This window comes from Protopterus annectens, chromosome 6.part1, assembly GCF_019279795.1.
Source record: "Protopterus annectens isolate FY-2018-M chromosome 6.part1, PAN1.0, whole genome shotgun sequence".
NCBI classification, from domain to species: domain Eukaryota; kingdom Metazoa; phylum Chordata; order Ceratodontiformes; family Protopteridae; genus Protopterus; species Protopterus annectens.
In genome coordinates, this window is record NC_056738.1 from 397,379,588 (window position 1) to 397,397,901 (window position 18,314).

The window sequence follows — 18,314 nt, forward strand, 5'->3', positions numbered from 1 at the left end:
TTCTTTCTTTTTCTCTTTTTTTGTGTCCACTGCAATCTGCCATGTCTTAGTGGTCTTCCTGATTTTCCATACAGCAGATGTGAGCCAATCATCAGTTTTTGAAGCAATCCTGCCAGCAGGGTTAGCTTTTTTCCTTTTGGCCTACTGTTAAGCCTCCCCGCTGACCATGTACTAGATTTATTGTTAGATCAAATTATTGTCAGGAATATTTGTTCAAAAGCAAGCTCAGTTTAATAGTGATAACATATTGTTTGAAAAAGATTATATATTTATTACATTTGCAAATAGTTACCAAAGAGAATGATGATATCGCCTTATATCTGACAACTCTGTTTGTTAATGATACTTCACAATGGTTGCCATTATGTTAGCCATCTTATATTTATAAACTTAATAGTACCATCAGTGTTGGTGGTTTTATTAGTCTGTTACTTTTCTTTTAATAAAAATGTATTTGATAACAAAGAACATTGAAAACAGATGTTTGGGAGCAATGCAAGAGGCCCAATGTCTTGAACAGAGATAGGCCAATGTTGGCCTTCCATATATAAAACATTGGCAAATTCACCTTTCTTTACATGTGAATTATTTTTTTATAGCTGTTGCCTACTACCCTAAATACATTTTATTTAGATTTACTAGAAATATGTCTTGCCCCGTCCCCTTAATATCTGTTCCCTATCTAGTCTTAGTGGAAATGCATTGTGTCCATTTTTATCAAAGCTAAGCATTCATGTGGTATAAAACATGTTCTATATAAAGCACCAGAGTATGGCAATATGCTTGGTATTACATTCCAAGACAACAGAAGTATGAATATTTTCTCCTGCTTTACCAAAGGACGCACTGGAGATCATTACATCACTAGATGCAGTGAGAAGATATGAGAGTATTTCAGTCCTAAAGCATGGCTGAGGTGTAAATTAAATAAAATGGTAATGTAGGAATAGCTGCAGGTAGCAGACACTCTAGGGCGCTGTGTATTACAGACAGACATTAGTCAGTCTTGGTTGGTGGTGATACTTTCCCTCGCTGAAGATTATTCTGGTAGTGTTCAGTGTTACACAAATAAAAAGTAAGATTGCTTTTAAGGGAGAATCATGCGGATTCTGTAAAACTGGTTTGCATCACCAACCCCAATATGAATGAATGTCATCAGTCACTTCTTGAAGCTGCCATCTTACCAGTTTACTTAATATATCCGCACCAAATACAGAACACATAGGGAGATGACAGTGATATGATCAATCTTTTTTTTTCAACTCAGCTGTACTGCTCCATGAAACAATGGGCTGATATCATCTTTAATGTGGATGATTTGAGATAAATTATCCATGTATACAGTTCTTCTGCAGGATTTTGTGGGCTTCCTTCTGACCCAGCAGCAGACTATTAGAAATTATCAGTGCTTGATGACTTTAGCTGTTTGAATTAAGAACAATTATCAATTGTTTTCCTTTTTAAACTCAACCTGCTTACCAAAGTCTCAGTCCTTAAAGTTATTCCATTCCCAATACCTGTAGAGCTTCCTTAATAGATTTAGTATTATCACCTTAGTCTGACATGCATGATGTTTTGGAAGGACTTTCATAATCTGGTGAATTCTGTCCTTACCAGTCATCCAATAGGTCAGTCCTTGGCAAAGAAAAACAGCTGCATTTCATCAGGCAATTCAGTACTGATACATTTAAACTAAACCTTTCCTACATCTTTGGCTGTGATCACCTACAATAAGCGATGTATCCAACATACAGATGAAATCCTGTTATGCTCTCCTGCTTTTGTCTTACTTATGTTTTCTTTAGCTGATGGGCTACTGTAGAAGTTATGAAGACTAGGTAGTAACTATGAGAGGAGTTGAAAAATAGCATGCGACAATGAGATAAGACATCGTCTGTGAGATTAGTCACTTACCTCACTGTACAGCATAAAATTAATATTACACCTTAAAATAAGTAAAGATGTTGCTGCCACAGAAAGTTAACCAACTCAGATGTCTTAAATGGTACAGATGGCAGTCAAGACTGTATTTTCAAAGGCACTGTAAAATAAAGTTTTCTTCATTTTGCAATTTACTCATAAATATATCCATGCAGGAAGATAGAGGAAGATTAAAAAAGTTAATGGGCACATAAATTAATAAACAGTGTAGTAGGTGTTCACTTACCAGCCAATAGATGGAGGGGTGTTAGAAAGCATATAAAGCCACTAAAAAGTAAAAGAGCTCAAAATAAATCTAAGGGCATTTTACTTTACTGAAGAAAGAAGATATTCAAAATTGCCTGAAAATAGAAAACTGCATTTCTTGGGATCAGAGTTCCTTTAAAGACTACTAGAACCAACAAAAGTTAGGGAAGACTATAAAGAAGATGCACGGTCAGAGGGACCACTGACTTTTGAACAAATTCAAAAAATCAGAACAACTCCATAGTCTGACAAAAGGACAAGTGGCTGTCTCACAACACTTAGTTTCCTGGTTTGGTTATTGGTTGCAGTACCTTCTGTCTAGAGACTACATGTGTTTCTTTGTCCATTTGAGGTTGTGACAGGACCTCTGTTTTAAGGTCTCTGGTTTTGTAAGTCATCCAAAGACATGCTGATAAATGAACTGGTGACCTTTGAAATTATATGTAAATGTGCGTGTATGCAAGTGTGCTGCTGTGTTTCGCAACAGATTCCAATAAGGAAGGTTCTCTGCCCTGTCAACTTAAACAGAATGAAGTTTGCACTGGAAAATGAATGAATGCATGCACAAATGAAAGAATGACTACAAAAAAATAATGATTACGAAATGGCAGAAAGGAAATTCAGCCAGATGAGGCATAGAAAGATTTTTTTTCTAGATAATGGACAGAGAATAAATTTAGCACCGAGAAGTTTACAGATTCTGTAATTATGCTTCTGTTAGAATTCTGTAGCCCTGATAATAAACATCTACTGAATACCCAGAAATTAATCATTTAGCAAAAGCGAATTTAGTAGTATTGAATTAAAATGAGACTATTTATACACAGTACACAATTATGCACACAAAAAGTCTGGTATATTAGAACATATACAACAATACGCTGAAGCAGTAACTCTATGAAATGCATTTTAGAACTCATGCAGACAGATTCAAGCACAGCTACACGTGCATGTCACAGCTATTGCTGGAGTTATTTCCATGTTTCCTCTGTTTCTATTTCAGCATTTTGACTAGAAAACAATGATTTGCTCATGTTACAGTAAGGAGCAGCTGCATTTTCTCATCACAGTATAATGCTCCTAGCAATAATTTAAAGTCTTCTTGTCCACGTGAATGTGCCTCATAAATATGGATACATGAGTGCTTGGCTAATACTCCAATGTAGTAATGCAGCTCCTTCCACTGTCACATGCCTGCTTTATCTAGTTTTGATTTAATAACCAACAGAAATGTTAAGGAGGAGAACATTAAAGGTGTACAACTCTGCTATGAAAATATAAAAAAATAAAATAACTAGCTTTTACTTACAAAAAGATTAGTCTATTTTTTGTGTTTTTTCTATAATTAGACATATATATCACACTCACTCGTGCACATATATAAAAACACACAGACACATATACATATATTACATATATCTATATTTATCTATATATCTATACACACACACACACACACACACACACACACACACACACACACACACACACACACACACACACACATGCACACACGCACACACACACACGCGCGTGCACACATATACCTAGGTTTCCTTATATGTCATCCAGTTGATTTGAAGGAAATCTCAGGATGTGGCATATGGTGGTGTCTTGTACAGTGGCCTACACAGCTATGACCTTTATTCTCCATTTCAGTGGAGTACACCTGAACACAAGACCAATTCTGGGTCATCAAACAGTTCTAATTTCACTGTACCTTTAATCTCCTCACTGACATCGCTGTCTCTGCTGGTAACACTGGAGCGACTTGGTGAAGACTTGGTGCTGGTGTTCTTCTCCTCCTCTTTGGTTTCAGCTTTTAGGCCCTCATACCATCCAATGCGTCGCTGGCGGAACCGATCACGGGCTGTTTGATTGTCTCCAGGGCTGAAAGACTCAGACCCTATGAAACGAGAACTGAATCGACGGCCAGATCTGGTACGTAGTTTGGGTGAATTAGAATTTAGATTCTGGATACTAATGGCCTTGCGTATTGAAGCTGGAGAACTTGGAGCACTTGAATCTTGAAGCATAAAGGTTATTTCTGTAACACAAATCCATGTGACATATATTTTAAAGGCATAATGACAAATGCAGAGCAAAATTAAATGCCTTCCTTTGCACTGAGCAAGAAGTATACCTACCGCCATATTAATATATTCTTTAAAATGAATTCCCTTTCTGTAGGGTTTGTCTTGTGTTCCCAGTGAAGGACTTGTTATAATCAACCTTACCAAAGTCGCAAAAGCCAGATATTATTATGTTAGTGAAAAGCATTATTTCAATCATTGCTTGCAGTGCTGTACAGTTATAATGAAGGCCAAGAAAGATTTCCTGTAATTTATTTTGTCAGTCTGTGTCATACAGTTTTTGTTTTTCTTAAACTAAAATGCTATTTAGAAGCACAACAATTTTTGAATGAAACATAAAAAACATAACGGAACTATCACTTCCTAACATTTGAATGACTAGAAAGTTATAGCACTGAATACACAGAATTAAAGCTTTCCATTTAGATCTGCTTTCATCAAACACAAATAAAAATATTAAATGTTATAAAATGGGAAAGTATTTTCAAAGACATGAATGACCCACTGTTGCTTTTCTCTATAATAGCAGACAGAACATACGTATTGTACTAAACTGACTGCAAACAGTCTGGAGGTTAGCACAGCGGACTATATGAATTTTGATTAAGATATATAAGATGGAGAATTACATCCTCTGTGACTTCCCAATAAAAAGGTTGAAAATAAAAGTACACAGAAAAACAGTGCTCTACATACTGAACACAGTGATATAATTTTGTATAATTATCTGTTACTATAATGTAGTAAAAAACAAGCAATTGCAATAACTGAAACTCTTTAATTCCACAACAACAAAGTTCAGTGCTAAAAACAGTAAGAGGGCTTTTGTGTCAGAAGCACTTTTTCAGACTCAGGACTGCTGTTTTCGTGCAGGTTAAATACACTACTGAGATTACTTACTCAGAGTCTTAGCCTGTTCTTTAAAACAGATTTCATTGTAAACATTTCCTTAGTCCTGGAAATGTACCAGCATTTAATATAATATAGGAGCATATCAACAATACTAGGAAAGTGGTCACGGAGACTTAAAATAATCTTTCCTCCTTTTTGAGCCACTTAATAATCTCACCTCCCAAATTAAGAACAGCTGTACATGATAGTCTTCTAAAGCATATTCATAGGTAAATATTAAGCTAGTAATCATTGTTGGCTATTTTAATGCTAGTCAATTTCCCTTCCAAAAGTGAGAATCAAACTCAATACCTCATATATGTAAGGCAAACACCTTAACCATTATTCCACTCCCCAGTCCTGGTGTAAACTTGTGTTTACCCATCCAATGATCAAGACTAGCCTTAAAGGTAGCTAAAGTAGCACTTTGTTTGATATGTAGTTGTAACTTATTCCATAGCCTCAGTGTATGCTGAGTTAGCAGTATATCTCTGCAGCAGGCCTTGCTTGTTTCTTGGTGTAGCTTTAGGTCCCTAGTGCAAGTATTTGTAGAACCATTGGTTTTGTGAAGAAATAGTAGGTCATATAATACTGATTTTTTCATGGCTCATTAAGTCAAACACAGGTGACCTTGGAGCAGCCAGTAGGTTACTCAGTATAAGAAAAAAATGTGCTGATCTATCGGGATAGTTGAAGGATTTAAGGTCTTTCATTTTCTTTGTTAGAAATTTTTGAGGCCTTTCCAGTGAGGAATATGCTTGGATTTGTGCATACTAAAGGGGTCACTTTATTCAATGATGAGTCTGATATGGGGAAGAGTACAGAGGTAGGACAATGTCTTTGGATTTGAAGATATTTTCTTGGAAATTTACTGGGCCAGATAGAAGACTTTCCTGACTATTCCAGAAATGTGGTAATTGAATGAGAGAGAGAGTTGTCTACATGCATACCCAGTCTTTTACAATAGAATCTGTCTGAAAAGGAGTACAATTTGTAACTTCAGACTTAATATGCTGCACTTTTCTTATTAAGCATGAGACTGCCTCTTACATACCATGCTTGTTTGTTGTTTTATTAAACCTAACATTTAATAGAGGTAGCCCTCAACAGAGAAGTAGAGCAGATGTGAGTCTGACAGCTGTAATATGATCTCAGCAATTTGTTCATATGATTTAAAGCATGTACTGTTTTGATAAAGAATACACAAAGTGACCAAGTGCACCCTTTATGGACATTATTATCTGATCAAAGGGCTCATTTCCAGTCGCTTTTTATTCTGTAACCTTGCTCAGTTTTCGCCAATGGTACCACCATAGAATTATGAGTAGCTAAGCTCAATATACCATATTAGCCCCATGTCCACTTATGAGACATAATTACAACTTTTATTCAGGATAAAAAGGACATTCCAAAATTCAAAATTTCTGGTACGCCAGTCTCCATTTATGCAGACATAAGAGTTCATATGCTATAAACTCCATAACCAGCAAGTCAGACACTGGTGGTGTTTGAACTTTCTGCAAATGCTTCATCTCTGGCACTGAATCAAGTTTACATAAACTTTATACTCACCTTCTGGTGTAACATTTTCTCAAGAACTATCAGGCTTACTGCCTGTATTATGCAAACTGTTATTGTCACTGTCCATTCTTTCAGTATTTGAGCTTAGCCATTGAGAATTATGTGCCACTGTGGCCCTCTGATATTTGTCTTGTAGATATATATATATATATATATATATATATATATATATATATATATATATATATATATATATATAATACCAGTGTCTATTCTTTCAGCACAAAATGAGGTAAGATCAATCATTCAGTTAATACATTTGGGCTACTCTTTGGATGACCCCCCCCCCCGGTCATATCACAAAGGTACATCCAGTCTGCTTCACTTAATTAGTTCTCCCTAGCATGCTTAACTTATCATTCTGACATTTATGTAAGTACTAGTTTTTACTTAAAAAATGGCTGACTTGTAATACAATTGGATATGGTTATGTACTGTAGCACAAATAGCAGAACTTTATTTTCCACATCCAGCACTCTGTTTAGCAATGTCTTTATTTCGGCCTTGAACGTTTAAATGTACCTGATGCCCTTCACACTAGTGAACTATTTAATTCCATTTTGTTTAAGAAAACAACACTCTTCTGATGCAAACTGATTGCTGTTATCCATAATGGCATGTTCTGGTAATTCATAAACTGCAAATAAACTTCGCTGCATGTGATTTCAGGCACAAAGTGCTTCCATTAATTTCAGATATGCATCCAGCAGAATCAAAATGCAATCCTCTCCAGCATACTCCTGGAAATTTGCATGCATGAATAAGAACTTGTGTGGGCATTTTTTGCAACATCAGGCTTTGTACACATTTTTAGACATACATTAAATTTATCTTGAGATTTGTACCACCAATCTTTTAAACCATGGTCTTCATAGTTACATTGACAAGATGCCTATCAACTAGTCCATCCATTGCTGACTTTCTCAGTTTCCATGGTTACTAACTGCTTCTCCAATGGACGTGACCCTTCCCTAGACAAAGTTGAATTCCTCTTTTGACTATGATGTCAACCTTCCATCATGAAACTTAGTGCTCTAGATAGTCCCCTGTCATTATCACCATGTGTGCTGTCATTGGACCTTGCAATGGTATTTCTTGAAGATGATGTTCTAAAAGAGCATTTTACACTGGTGTTCCTCCTTTTACTTTGTCATTAGTTTCTGGTAATGACAACATTCTGCATTCCCATGTCTTTTTGATGTACTGTAATCAGTGTGTTATTCATACCATGATAGGACTCTTCCCTGGGTTTGTACTGCTGCCCTGGCAGACAGACATAACATTACCAGACAATTACATTACCTACACATATCACTCCCTAGGCTCACCATGCCAGACATTCTATATTCAAAAACAGTAATACAAACCTTAATGTCCCACAATATGCATTATCTTTGCCTGTATTTAAAGCTTTGAACTAAAGAACTAAGAAATATGACTCGTGCATATACCATATGTAGAAAAACCACCACATAAGATCAAAAATCTTTACCATCAAAATAACTAATAATTACATATTCTACAACCATTAAAGAATTCATCACCAAATACATTCTGCAGCAAATAATCTACCTATGTTAAATGTATATATATATATATATATATATATATATATATATATATATATATATATATGTGGGTCCCCTTTACAATATCGAAATTTCAAAACATTGAATCATTGGTCTGTGAAGACCCAGATGATCAAAGTTTGGAAATATCTAACCTTGTCAATGGAGATTGCCATACAGTGTGGAACGGCAACTTTACCATTCTCTGGATGTGGGGGAGGGTTGCAGCCCTCCACATGGGTGGTGTAGGGGGGCTTGCCACCCCTGTAAAAATGTGAAAGAAGAAATTTTGTAACATTTTAGGTTTCTTTTTTGTAAGGTTCAATATTTCAGAACTTTGATCCTCTGGTCTTCGATGATCAGAGGTTTGATGTTCTCAAATATCGATTCTTTGAAGTAGACCCATATATATATATATATATATATATATATATATATATATATATATATATACACACACACACACACACCTATATATGTGTGTGTGTGTGTGTGTGTGTGTGTGTGTGTGTGTGTGTGTGTGTGTGTGTGTGTGTGTGTAACAATTTGGTATAACTTGTGTCTAGCTATTTAAATCAATTGTATTCCACATAGGTACATATGCATATATGTATATATTAATATGCAAGTATCTATACCTAACTGGAAACTTCAACTAATGTATACAGTGGTTAGGGTTTTCCATGTCCCAAAAATCAATGCAATATCTTTTTTTCACTTTATTTATCTGATGGGCAAAGAGTTCTAGAACAATAAGAAATAATGATTTCCTTGGCTGATGGCATAATATATTACTGCTCCAGTAGCACACGCTGAAGCATTGCAGTCAGCTGTTACTGACAGTTCATGTTCAGAATCTACCAACATTATCACAATTTTTTCTACATTATTAGAACCAGGTAATATATGGATAAAACATGATCCCCGGGATTCATGAAGCTCGGCGCAAGGCCGGTGTAAGGCTTGCGCCGGCGGTGCAGTGAATAGTCGGCGTAGCAGCGCCATATGCATAGTAATGAGTGCGCACCGCAACCACAGACACGTGCGTAGGGCACGTGAGCGAGCCCAAGTAGGATGCGTCCGGAGGCGTGGCCAAGCCAGCAGGCGATGAGCAACCTAAAGTGCTGACTTCCACAGGCCACCCGTAATAGTAACCGCACCAGCCAGGGCCCGTGGAGAATGAAACGTACGCAGACTATGCAACATAGTACCCGTCCCAACAAAATGGAGAACCAAACATCAACCCACGAAGCCCTAAGTGTACCCGTCCAAGGAACAAAGGATACGTGTAATACCGTGTCCGTCCCGCAATGCACTGTCAGTGGGCATACCCAGTGAAGGTGTACAGCAGCATGTCAGCGCGCCGCACCGACATAGAAGTAGCGACATGGGCATGGTCACCAGCAGTAGTGAGAGTACACAGCCGGGTAGCCGTGTCGATATAACAACAAGAAGGAAACAAGATACCCTAAACACAGGCAAACATGTGCATAGCAACATGTACCACACCCAGCAACGTGCTCGTCGCATACACATAGGACAGCGTATGTCTAAGCGTAATATCCAGAAGCAGAACTCATGCATGCAAATGTAATACACAATAGCCCCATCATAGCATGTATCCCGCACCCATGTACAACCGTGCACCCAACCAAGCTAGCAGCCTTGCGCAGCTACACACCTACACACAATGGGCATACCTGAAATGTGGTAAGAAGTATTGTCTTAGGCAGTGCCACGCGGGCAAATATGTACCCCACATGTTAACCCACCTCAGGTACAGATATCCAAATGGCTGCATGTGAATGTGTCGGCAGAATGTGTATGTGCATGTGGTATGGACCTGTCGAACCCCATAGGCATGCACACGCCACGGTGCACATAACTGTACACATCTGGACAAGGCGGTATGTTCAACCACCGTACCGATGATTAGCTATGCAGACATGTCAAACACAACACATATAGCGGAACATCTGCCTACCAAACAGGACACCCTAACAGGGTGCCACAGGCACAGAAGGGGAAGGTGGGACATCACATGTTGAGAGTAGCGTTGCCGGACGGCCAAACACCCACGGCCAACGCAAAGGACGGAATAACATGCATATGCCCGGATGGATGGGTATGTCATAGCATGGGAATAGGCCAAGCCAACCACCATAATAGCCATGTGTACCACATACAAACAGCCAGTAACACGCAGTAGTAATGCATGAAGGCATACACGACTGTGGGAATAGCACAGGACATATGGCACGTGCCAAGTGTAGATGCATGACACAAAAGTCCAGGATGGGGCCCCCTGCAAAGAGGAACATGTGCCAACCCCACCTCCCACAGATGTACCGGCAGTGAAAACACATGCCAAACACACACCAACACTAGCGTCTATCCCACGACCGCAACGGAGGCTGGTCAAAGACCACCATGACGCGCGCACAAACAGGGACACGTGTAACCGTTGCCTTAACACCCCCCCGTAGGCCAAAGAATAATAGAATGGACATATGCATGTAATGCTGTGAAGGATGTGTGGTAGTCCTCAGTATCACAGAGGTAGGGACACAGATACACTGTAATCAACCGTGACATATGTGCACTGTAGAAAGCATACCTGCAGGTAATACAGAGGTCAATCACGTGCCACAGAAATATACACATGAGAAAGAGGATAGGGGATAGACAAGTGTGAATGGGACAAACTATGAACATAGGTTCATAGGTCCATAGGTACAGAGTAGGCTATCTACCCAAGGGCAGCCATAACCCTAGGCCATAGTTAGGCTTCCTTTGCCAACCCTCCGGTTTGGAGATAAAATGCCTATTATATTGCTGTACCTCTGTCAAGCAGTGACAATGATGTAATCCCTGGGGTATATCTGCAATCCCCCATCCAACGGACAAGATCCCCCTCGAACAAGGCTAGCAAGGTTCTCTGCCCCACATGTACTGTGATGTAGATCCACAGCATAGTGAGTGTCTGGGTGACATATGTGTCACTCCAACACATCCTATTAATGACCGTGTCAAGGTTCACGTCACCTGCCCTTGTGGTTCCGAGGGATGTAGATCCAGTAGGTGAAGCATAGTCATCAAATATGGGTCGACCTGGCCTCGTATGTCAGGCACAGGTCAACACCGAACAAGAGGTATGTGACTGAATGGAGCAGGAGTCCTAACAGTGGGGCAGCATAACACAAATCCCTGACACCCTGCATCTGTCTGACGATTAACCTATGGGGTCTTCCCAGCTGCTGTAGGTGTCGGGTCAGATACCCTCCGAATGGGGCAATGTACTCAATCATAGGTGTAACACGTAATGAGTACAAGGAGACGATGACCTACCCTGATCTAGATGTGAATCCCTGCACGATCAGGTGGGCAATGTAGAAGTTCTACCGAACCACGATAGCAACGTGTGTGTCGAACGAATGGTGACCGACAACCTGGGTCCCCAGATCCCTGGTAATTACCCCGGTGCTCAGTGGACTGCCACCCATATGCCGGACAGGGGTGACCTCGTTCTTCCCGATGGGTATGACTATGCATTACCTGGCATTTAGCTGTATGCCATGTCCCTGACAGCAGATATCCATATCTGGGAGGCCCCTTTGAAGGATATCTGTGTCAGATGTCCATCCCACTATGGCACCCGGTTCGCAGTCATCTACAAACAATGTCAGCCATAACACCCCTGTGTGTGCTTGTACTGTGGAAATGTAGATGTAGAAAAACAGTGGACCCAGGGCAGAGCCCCGTGGGACACCGCCTGTGACAGGCAGTAAGTCCGACATGCTGCCAGCAACTATGACCGCGTGGGTCGTGTCACCTAGCCAGTTTGCAACCCATCCTGTGATGTACGTGTTCACATCCAAGCCGATGGGTTTATCAATGATACCCGAGGGGGGTATTGTGTTGAAGGCCTTTGCCAGGTCGAGGTAGGCTGTATGGACTGCAAGACCCCCATCAATGTCCTCGGTGACTGTCCCTAAAATGTCAACCAGGATTTAAACGCATGAACCGCCCCTGACCAAGCCAAACTGGGTTGGATGCAAAGTATGCAGGTCCCCTATGTCGTCATCTACGGACCGCAGTATGATCCCTCCCCATGTCTTTGCAGATAAGTCTTCTCATGGTAATGGGACAGTAATAACCAGGGTCAGTGGAGGCACTGGCCCTGTGAAGTGGGACTACAGTGCGTGCGACACAACTTGGGTTACCCGAGGTGAGGCTAAGAATAAACAGCTGTCCTAACTGTGGGTCTAATTCCTCAATGAGATCGCGGAGTACACAGTCGGGACACCAGCTGGTCCCATGGATGCTGTGTTCACTACCCTGGAGAGAGCATGTCCCACCCGTGCATTACAGAACATTCGGGGACCACAAACCGCTGGTACAGACATCTCTCCATGTGGGGGGGAGGGGGTGGAGATGTCTTCACCGAAAATGCCAGCCCGTATGTTGGCAATGTGTGTATGTTCAGTAAACTCCACATCATTGTGAACCCAGTCAGAGCATATGTGTGAGTTACCTCCCAGGTGTCCAGCATAGCAAATTAAGGCTGTATGATTGTCTGCCGAGTCCTTGGAGATATATCTGTGGAACCTGCCCCGGACTATGTCATGACAGCCTGTAGCTCTTCACATATAATGAGCAAGGGTGTCATACCTCACAAGGTGTCTGCTCTGCCTTGTAGTAGCCACCTCCTCTCGTTGTACAGCTTGTGTATGGCTGGGGTACACCACATTGGATGCTTGGCATTGGTACAATGAACCACAGTTGGGTAAGGGAATGCCTGATCCATGCAGTCCTGTAGGTACCGGTAGAAGGCATATGTAAGTGATGCAGTGGCTTGAGTACTGTTGACCACTGGCTCAGGGTCCTTAAAGGAGACCACAGTAGTGTTCAGAATTGTGAATTCGGCCTTTGAGAAAGCCATGTGTATGGTAACCGGCAACACCCACAGCAACGTATGTCAATAGCAGAAGCCATTGTCCAAATAACATAGATTAACGTCGGTATTACAATATGTATTATTATACATGTATTGACACGTGTCTGCTAATTACACTTGCAAATGGCCGGTAAGACCGGGCCAAAGTACTCGTGATTTACCTGGTATGGTGGTGTCATTCCGACAATAAAGTGGCGATACTTCCCTACTGGGACCTCTGGGGATTAATTAAAGCGGTTGTTAACCTGCATCACTGGATGGACACCATTTGGTTCCGGTTTTGGAAAACATGGTTTCCGTAGCACTACACACTATGGGTAGTCAAGCAGACATCTGCGATTGGTGAACACACAGCAGCAGTCAAAACCACTGGCCACATGGACACAGTCCGACAAGCTCTACACTTTACATATGCACATTGGTGTCCATTGTAGGACCCAAAAATTGTCCCGTACGGAATACCTGCCAGCCTTCATCGTCCAACCAGGAGAAGCGACAGTCGTGACCACGGCACAGCTAGACATATGCACCACCAGCGTGTTCAATGTTGATGACAACTGTCCATGAAATGCAGCACATATGCACAGAAATCCCCAGAGTTCCGAGTCCATAGAAGTGCGTCCACATCCCAGTCCCACACACATGAAGGATGTGTAATGGGTACTGTCGAGTGTTGCAGCCAATGGATCCTGGGTATGTAGAAACAGGGCTCGGTGTCGTCTGGCAGATAATCCGTTGTCCCTCCCCGTGGGAGGGATGTGGGCGTAGCACCTGCCTTACTCCCCACTAATAATGCAAAGCATCCACCGGAGAATGCTAAATGCAGGTGTGAAATGTGTACAGCCCTATACCAGTGTCCAGTGGGCAATTCTCATGGATGGACAAGCGTACGACTAAGATGGCACCCATAACTGCAAACCCGGTGGAATTACACAGTCGCAGTAAGGCATAACACAGGAAATACACATAGGGACTACAGTTGACATTCCCCATACAAAGTTGGACCGCCGAACACCGCGTACACAGCACTCAATCTGCCAGCAACAAAATGGGGAGCACTCGCTACCATACTGCGGAACAGATGGGCGACCTGTGGAACACATACTAATGGCACACCAACAACGTCAACTAGGATATGTAAACTATGGCGTTCCCACCTATAAAGAAAACATGCTTCAATGAATACATAGGGGATCAACATGTTCTGGTGGTGTTATGTTGAAAAGACAGTGATGGATATTCCCTATTGGGACGTCTGAGGTTTATTTAAAGCAGTTGCTAACCTGCATCTTTGGATGTACACCATTTGTTCACAGTTCTAAAACACCTGGTTTACGTAGCACCACGTAGAATGGGTAGTCAAACAGACATCCGCGATTGGGGAACATACAGCAGCAGTCAAAACCACAGGCCAGTTGGACACAGTCCAGCAACATCTAACTTTACATATGCACATTGGTGTCCATTGTAGGACCCAAAAATTTCTCCTAACAGAATTCCATCCAGCCGTTTCCGTCCACCAGATGATGCGATAGCCGTGACTATGGCACAGTTAGACATATGCACCACCAGCGTGTTTAAGGTTGATGACAGGTGTCCATGAAATGCAGGACATATGAACAGAAATCCCCAGATCGACGTGTCCATACATGTGCGTCCACATCCCAGTCCCGCACACATGAAGGATGTGTAATGGGTACTGTCGAGGGTTGCAGCCATGGGATCTTGGGTATGCAGAAATGGGGCTCGGTGTTGTTTGGCAGATAATCCATTGTCCCGCCCCGTGGGAGTGGTGTGGGTGTAGCACATGACCTACTCCCCACTAATAATGCAAAGCATCCACCGGATAATGCTAAATGCAGGTGTGGAATGTGTACAGGCCATAACAGTGTCCAGTAGGCAATCCCCATGAATGGACAAGCCTACGACCAGGATGGCACCCATACCTGCAAGCCTGGTGGAATTACACAGCTGCAGTAAGGCATAACACAGGAAATGCAGATGGCAACTACAGTAGACACTCCCCATAGAAATCCAGACCACCATGCGAATACCGGCGTACACAGCACTCAATCTGCCAGCAACAACATGGGGATTACTCGCTGCCATACTGCGGAACAAATGGGCGACCAGTGGAACACATACCAATGGCACACCAACAACGTCAACTAGGAAGGTCATAGGATGTTTAAACACTGGCGTTCCTGCTTATAAAGATCATCCTTCAATGAATTAATAGGGTCTACATGTTCTGGCTGTGTTATATTGACAATACAGTGGCGTATATGTCCTACTGGGCCTTCTGAGGATTACTTAAAGCAGTTGCCAACCTGCAGCATTACATTAACACCATTTGGGTTAATCGTAGTAAAACATGGGTTTCATAGCACAACATAATATGGGTAGTCAAACACACATCCGCGATTGGGGAACATACAGCAGCGGTCAAAACCACTGGCCAGATGGACACAGTCCAACATGTTCTACACTTTACATATGCACATTGGTGTCCATTGTAGGACCCAAAAATTTATCCGTACGCAATGTCAACCGGCTGCGATCGAGAGACCCAGATGAAGTGACAGCCGTGACTACGGCACAGCTACATATATGCACCACCAGCGTGTTCAAAGTTGATGACAACTGTCCATGAAATGCAGGACATATGCACAGAAATCCCCAGATTGTCGAGTCCATAGATGTGCGTCCACATCCCATTCCCGCACACATGGAGGATGTGCAATGGGTACTGTCGAGGGTTGCAGCCATGGGATCGTGGGTATGCAGAAATGGGTCTCGGAGTTGATTGGCAGATAATCCGTTGTCCCACCCCGTGTGAGGGATGTGGGTATGGCATATGCGTTACTCCGCACTAATAATGCAAATCATCCACCGGAGAATGCTAAATGCAGCTGTGAAATGTGTACAGCCCTATACCAGTGTCCATTAGGCGGTTCCCATGGATGGACAAACGTACGCCCATGATGGCACCCATAACTGCAAACCTGGTGGAATCACACAGCTGTAGTAAGGCAAAACACAGGGAATACAGATAGGGACTACAGTAGAGACTCCACATACAAAGTCATACCGCCGTGCGAATACCGGCGTACACAGCACTCAATCTGCCAGCAAGAGAATGGGGATCACTCGCTTCCATACCGCGGAACAAATGGGCGACCTGCGGAATACATACTAATGGCACACCAACAACGTCAACTAGGAAGGTTATAGGATGGTTAAGCTATGGCGTACCCACATATAAAGAACATCCTTCAATGAATTAATAAGATCTACATGTTTTGGTCGTGTTAATTTGACAATACAGAGGCGGGAATGTCCCAATGGGATATCTGCGGATTAGTTAAAGCAATTGTTAGCCTGCATCATTGGAATTACACCATTTGGGTTCAGTGGGGAAAACCCGGTTTACGTAGCACTACATAATATGGGTACTCAAACAGACATCCATGATTGCTGAACATACAGCAGCAGTCAAACCCACTGGCCAGATGGACACAGTCCAATAAGTTCTACACTTTACATATGCACATTGGTGTCTATTGTAGGACCCAAAAATTTATCCGTACGCAATGTCAACCTGCTGCGATCGGGAGACCCAGATGAAGTGACAGCCGTGACTACGGCACAGCTAGATATGTGCACCACCAGCGTGTTCAAGGTTGATGACAAGTGTCCATGAAATGCAGGACATATGAATAGGACTCCCCAGGTTGCCGAGTCCATAGACGTGCGTCCACATCCCATTCCCACACACATGAAGGATGTGCAATGGGTACCGTCGAGGGTTGCAGACATGGGATCGTGGGTATGCAGAAATGGGGCTCGGTGTTGATTGGCAGATAATCCGTGTCCGCCCGTGGGAGGGATGTGGGTATAGCACATGCGTTAATCCCCACTAATAATGCAAATCATCCACCGGATAATGCTAAATGCAGCTGTGAAATGTGTACAGCCCTATACCAGTGTCCAGTAGGCAATTCCCATGGACGGACAAACGTACGACCAAGATGGTCACCCATAACTGCAAACCCGGTGTAATTCCACAGCTGCAGTAAGGCATAACACAGATAATACAGATAGGGACCACAGTACACACCCCCCATACAAAGCCAGACCGGCGTGCGAATACCGGTGTAGACAGCACTCAATCTGCCAGCAAGAAAATGGGGTTCACTCGCTTCCATACTGTGGAACAAATGGGCGATCTGCAGAACACATACTAATGGCACACCAACAACGTCAACTAGGAAGGTTATAGGATGGTCAAGCTATGGCGTACCCACATATAAAGAACATCCTTCAATGAATTAATAGGATCCACATGTCATGGTGGTTTTATTTTGACAATACAGTGGCGGATATTTCGTATTGTGACTTCTGAGGATTATGTAAAGCAGTTGCTAACCTGCATCTTTGGATGTACACCATTCGGTTTCAGGTTTGAAAGACCTGGATGTCGTAGCACTACATAATATGTGTAGTCAAACACACACCCGTGATTGGGGAACATACAGCAGCAGTCAAACCCACTGGCCAGATGGACACAGTCCAACAGGTTCTACACTTTACATATGCACATTGGTGTCCATTGTAGGACCCAAAAATTAACCCTATGCAATATAAACGTGATGGAGGAAGCGACGCTGAAGGCGTAACAGCCATGACTACGGCACAGTTAGACATATGCACCACCAGCGTGTTTAAGGTTGATGACAGGTGTCCATGAAATGCAGAACATATGAGCAGAAATACCCATATTGCCGTGTCCATAGATGTGCATCCACATCTCAGTCCCGCACACATGAAGAATGTATAATGGGTACCGTCGAGGGCTACAGCCATGGGATCCTGGGTATGCAGAAATGGGGCTCGGTGTTGTTTGGCAGATAATCCGTTGTCCCGCCCCGTGGGAGGGATGTGGGTATAGCACATGCCTTACCCCCCACCAATAATGACAATCATCCACCGGAAAATGCTAAATGCAGCTGTGAAATGGGTACAGCCCTATACCAG

At 42.3% G+C, this 18,314-nt stretch overlaps 1 protein-coding gene across 1 annotated transcript in view; it reads right to left on the reverse strand.

Moving 5' to 3' along the window:
- LOC122805298 (girdin-like) overlaps nt 1-18,314 on the reverse strand; it is a 1,431,879-nt gene that overhangs the window by 10,792 nt on the left and 1,402,773 nt on the right. Inside the window, exon 33 of the mRNA XM_044075386.1 lies at nt 3,908-4,234. Coding sequence (XP_043931321.1) covers nt 3,908-4,234 — 327 coding nt within the window. The remainder of the gene's footprint in view (nt 1-3,907; nt 4,235-18,314) is intronic.